The 4,972-nt window shown below is 45.8% G+C and overlaps 1 protein-coding gene across 1 annotated transcript; it reads right to left on the bottom strand.

Moving 5' to 3' along the window:
- Window positions 1–2,907: 2,907 nt before the first annotated feature.
- On the bottom strand, window positions 2,908–4,944 carry LOC103781148 (disintegrin and metalloproteinase domain-containing protein 20-like; the record flags this gene model as incomplete). Its single annotated transcript, XM_008948851.1, has 1 exon — window positions 2,908–4,944. A coding segment is annotated over exon 1 (2,037 nt), but the record flags the coding sequence as incomplete, so codon positions are not given.
- Between the last annotated feature and the right edge of the window lie 28 nt (window positions 4,945–4,972).

Raw genomic sequence — 4,972 nt, 5'->3', positions numbered from 1 at the left:
GCGGTAGCCTTGAATTCAGAACCACAGAGCGCACATCGAACCCCTGTACTCACCACCACTGGGAACAACACGCACTTCACTATGTCCTGTAGGAGGTGGCCGGTTTGAGGATTGGGAAGTTCTCTCAAAACTCAGATAGCTCCTTTGGCTTTTATTGCTCGCTAAATTCAGCTTTCTGTCTTTACAAAGAGGCACTTTAACCTGGGACTCCTGTTCCTCAGGAACTTCTTGAGCCGACCAATTATTGGGAAAAAGACAGCAAGGAAGAATTTATCCCTATTTACTTCCTTTCTAAATTTTATCCTTATCTATTTCAGCTCGTGGAACAAATGTGGTGATAGGCTGAGAACAGTGTCCAGTGCAGTCTAATCTCCTCACTGCTTGGCACTATTAGGACAGCCACATCTATACCCTGCAGGAATATTCCCGATGAAAATGAGTACCAGGTAGTCTTCAGTGTTACACTACTCATTGGTTTGTTCAAATAACAAATATTTTTGACTGCATTAATCCCAAGATGGAACTGTTAAGCAGAGCATTCCGTTTCATGCCTGTTTCAGTCCAGTTCCCACAGTGACACTGCCCTGGATATCTATACTTATTTTTTGACAATGATTAAGAACACGAGAAAGCAAAACTTGCACAATGCCATCAATTATTTTTCCTCCAATCTTCTATTCTGCTAATACAGTACTTGGCAAACTCCTTGAAAATACATACTGTTCCTTAGCAGCAGTTTTAATGTATTTTAGAGATGACAGTCTTGGCTTAGAATAAAAACAGTTTTATCGTGATCTGAGATAACTATAATATTAAGACTTTTTTTTTTTTTTAAAAAAAAAAGGTCTTGCTTAGCCAGGAAGAGATTTGAAACAAGAAATACAGGTAAGTCATCGTTGCAGCTTACTCCTGGGCAGTTCCAGGTTTCACCTGGAGACACTATCTAAGACAGACTTAGTATCCTGCTGCACTGGCACAGACCATTTCATGTGTCTTCATAGTCAGACACTTCCCTCCAGCACTGCTTCACATACTGCACCACCTCACATCACATTTGCAGGCTGCCTCTTCCATGTTCAAGTGACATACATTAACTAAGTTCTTGCATCCATTTAAAACATTTTTTTAAAAGGAAATTAAACTAGGAGGAGAAAAAAAAAGCAGGGAGGGGGCAGAAAGATTAGGACTGACCTGTACCTTCACACTGCAACAGAGTTTTGGGACATTTCTAACAAACCACCAGAAGTATCCCATTATTCATTGTTATGGTGAAAACAGAAATGATACTTCCAAGGGGAAAACCTCAGTGAGGGAGCCCAGACGTTTCATAAAACAGACTAGGTTTGTTTGGAAGCATGTTTGTATTGCTCATCCAGCCTAAGCAGAAACAGAAAAAAAAGTGTACAGAAATACTCTTGTATTCAGTAAGTCCAAAGTTTGCTGAAAGCCTCCTCCCAATTAGCAGTCATGATTTTTTTGATCAACATTTAAGCATAGAGAAAAATGGAAAGCACAGCATTTTATTTGCTTTGTCTCTTTCAAAACTGCACTTGCAAGTTTCTAACCTAAGTTGTGCTTTTATGGGCACCTCTGTCCCTTCAGTGTGCAGGCCTGTAAATAAGAACTCTGACCATCTAAAGAGAGAATTTATGGTATACTATCAAGCAACAATGATACTGCACAATGTGTTAACCTCATTTCCCTAAATACAAATGACAATTTAAGAACCCATTTTTGCTTTAGACAAAAACCCATGAAGAACTGTGAATCACATCCTTTGTATTTCATATCCAATCACAATGTAACCAGCCCTTTTTGGAGGCAGAACAGTCATAAAAAAAAAAATCAAACAAACATAGGAATATGTGTATTCTAAAATCATAAATGTCATAGCTGGGAGGCAGCAACCGTTTACCATCACCATTTGTAAAGTCAACATCATCTTTTTTCCCCCAAACGTTGCAAGGGTTGGGTACTTACTCTGCCTTTACAGAATACTTACTGAAAATGTGATCCTCTCTTTCCATATACAGATTTTGGTAGCAGACAAGTGCATCATAGCCTTTAATCCAGAAACACCAGTCGTTTACAATAAAGTTTTCACTGTAAGTCTGGACTCCAGCCTCCTCTTTATGCTGATCTATTTGAAAGATCTAGTCACTGATGTAATATAAATGATAAAAATAAAGCTTCCTGAATGGTATTTCCACATTCCTCATTTTTTTCCTAAGTTAGACACATTTTATCTCATGTTAAAAAATGAAAAATACAAAGCATCTGTGGCATTCCATAGAGGTGCAAGGACACGTTTGGTAATAGCTTAAGAAGCAATCACATATTAAATCAAGAGAAACCCCCTGAGTCGATAAAACAATCTATCAAATATTACAGGAATTCTGGGTGGGGGAGACCTGCAGAAAAGTTCTATTTTAGAAATCCAGTTAACTTGTGCAACCTCACCGACAGCTCCTCTTAGTGACAATTAAACACCCCGTGCTTCTCAGAAGAACACAGCAGTCAAGGCACGGGGAGGTTTCCACAAAAGAGGGTTTATTTTTGTGAAATATCAGGTTTGGTGTCATTACACTCTCGATCTGTATCTGATGGTTCAGAAATGTAATGCTTACTGGTGTGATCTGGGTAATACCTCTTTACTGTCTCAAGGGAGACTTCCCCAGGAGCACCCAAAGCTATTGCTTGTTGGTCTTCAGCAAGTGCTTTGTGGTGGATTTTGACTCACCAGCAGGTATTCTCCTTTAGGACTGCTGGTGTTTCCAGTATTTGAAACAACTACTATCTTCTTCCATGGACTCAGGCCTTTTTCCTCCTAAGACATCTCACTATTTCCTGTTTATAACACAGGATAAGGGTCACTCCAACCACAGAGGAAAAAACACTAAGTAGTACTTTTATTTTTGTTCCCTGAAAAATCTCCCTGGCTGGAGGGGGTCCACTGTCAATGCTACCTCCAAATCCTTCCCACTCACAGTATGGAGGAGCCCAGCCATAGTTGCAGTGACAGTTCTTGTGGTTGTTACACACCCCTCTGCCGTGACACTTTGTGGCGTTGCAGTCGTAGTTCAGCACCAATACACTGGTACAGGTCCTGTTGATACAGAGCATGTCGCTGCCACAGGGCGTGCCATCTTCCACAGCTCCCACGTCAGCCGTCGGCATCCCTACGTGATAGTCAAAGCCCCAACACCGTGTATCTCCAACAGGGGTTTGGACTAGAGTTACATGGTTCTGCAAGAAGGGCAGCTTGTCTATGTTTTCACACTGGATCCTACCACATAAGATATTCTCCATGCTGCATTTTTTAAAATGGATATTGTTACAAATACCACAATTCCCAAACCGGTCACCTCGAATATTCACTGTTTTGAAGCAATCCAAAGAACCAGCCCTGGCTTGTTTGCCAAAGAGTTGCTGGCACTGTTTAGTGTGGGAAGAACATTTTCCTTGGTAGCAGTAAGCACTGTCGTTGCAAGGGGTTCCATCTTGGATGTACATGTCTTGTGGGCACCAAGGGGAAGTCCCGTTGCAATACTCCGGCAGGTCACAGTCACCAGTACTTGCTCTGCAGAGCGTTCCTGCTGGAAGGACCTGACAGCTCTTGCAACATTTTCCAGCAGCACAGACTGAACCTGCAGTAAACGTACAATTCGGGTGACAACAAGGATCACTTCTGCAGTTTGACTCCGAACCACAGTCGCATTGCTCTCCGCTTTCTACTATCTTATTCCCACAGTATTTAGGCTTTGTGGTGTAGAACCTGCTGGGTGGTGGTGGCTGATGAATGCAGTAAGCGCCACGTCCAAGCAGGTCAAAGTAGTCTTTGTAACTGCAGTCGCTGAACGCGTTGGTGTCGACATCACTTTTGTACATAATGCATTTCTCCCGCCTGCATTTACAGCCCCACTCGTCATGGCGCATCCCGAGGTTATGGCCCAGCTCATGGACAAACGTGGTAATAAACGAGGACAACTTCCCCCTCTCAGTGAAGGAAGAGACAGCTGATGACCACCGGTTATCACACATGGACCCTACAAATGCCAATCCCAGGCTGCTGCCAAAGCTCTGAAATACAAATAGGTGGGCGGTATCGTGGCGCATCCGCGGAGACAGGTCTGACTTCCGCCATTTGTTGAAGTCGCTGAGCGCCTTGTTGGCAGAGTTAGTAATGTTTATAAGATTCCTTTTGGTCCAGATTTCCAATCCCAGAAGAAACAGACGAATGGAAAGCTGTTTGTACAGAGCATCCCCAGCGTTGATGATTTCTATGACTTGCCTCAAGACTTCAGATTCGTTCCTGCCCAACTTGACAAACCACATGTTGTCCACAACCACTACAATCTTCACATACCTGACGTGTGTCCACCAGTCCTTCAGCATCTCCTCCTCCTCCTCCTCTGCCCGGTGGACCTTGAACCAAGGCAGCAAAGCCTTCTGGTGCCGCAGCTCCTCAGGGGTCAGGGCGCAGGTGGGGTCCATGGGGTTGTTGGCCGCTTCCATGCGGTAGAGGATGTGCCGGTAGGCCGGATCGTCAGGGATAGGCTCGATCTCGTAGGTGCCATCCTCTGCCCAGAGCACGCCGTGGAGGCCCCTGCCGCAGGTGCTGAGGGCCACCAGGGAGCCGGGGCTCCCCTGCACCTCACCCTGGTAGAAGCAGTTGTCCTGCACGTAGGGGTGCTCCTCCCAGCGAGCCCCGTCCTTGCCGTAGGTGACCAAGGTGAAGGGCTGGGGCAGCAGGCCCTGCCTGGGCCTCAGGCGCAGCACCCGCGGCCTCCCCGCCACCTCCAGCCAGAAGGAGACGTCCAGGGGGCTGGTGTCAGCCCGGGGGCTCAGCTGCCGTGGGAACGTCACCCAGCGTTCGGTGACCCGCAGCCCCCCCAGGGCGGCAGAGCCCCCCGCCAGGCCCAGCAGCACCAGCAGCCTCAGCATGGCTGCCACCCGGCGCCGCCCCACGCCC

This window comes from Merops nubicus, unplaced genomic scaffold (genome assembly GCF_000691845.1).
Source record: "Merops nubicus isolate BGI_N331 unplaced genomic scaffold, ASM69184v1 Scaffold52641, whole genome shotgun sequence".
In the NCBI taxonomy this organism is placed as follows: domain Eukaryota; kingdom Metazoa; phylum Chordata; class Aves; order Coraciiformes; family Meropidae; genus Merops; species Merops nubicus.
The sequence above is the reverse complement of the archived record's forward strand: the minus strand, read 5'-3'. Positions and strand labels throughout refer to the sequence as shown.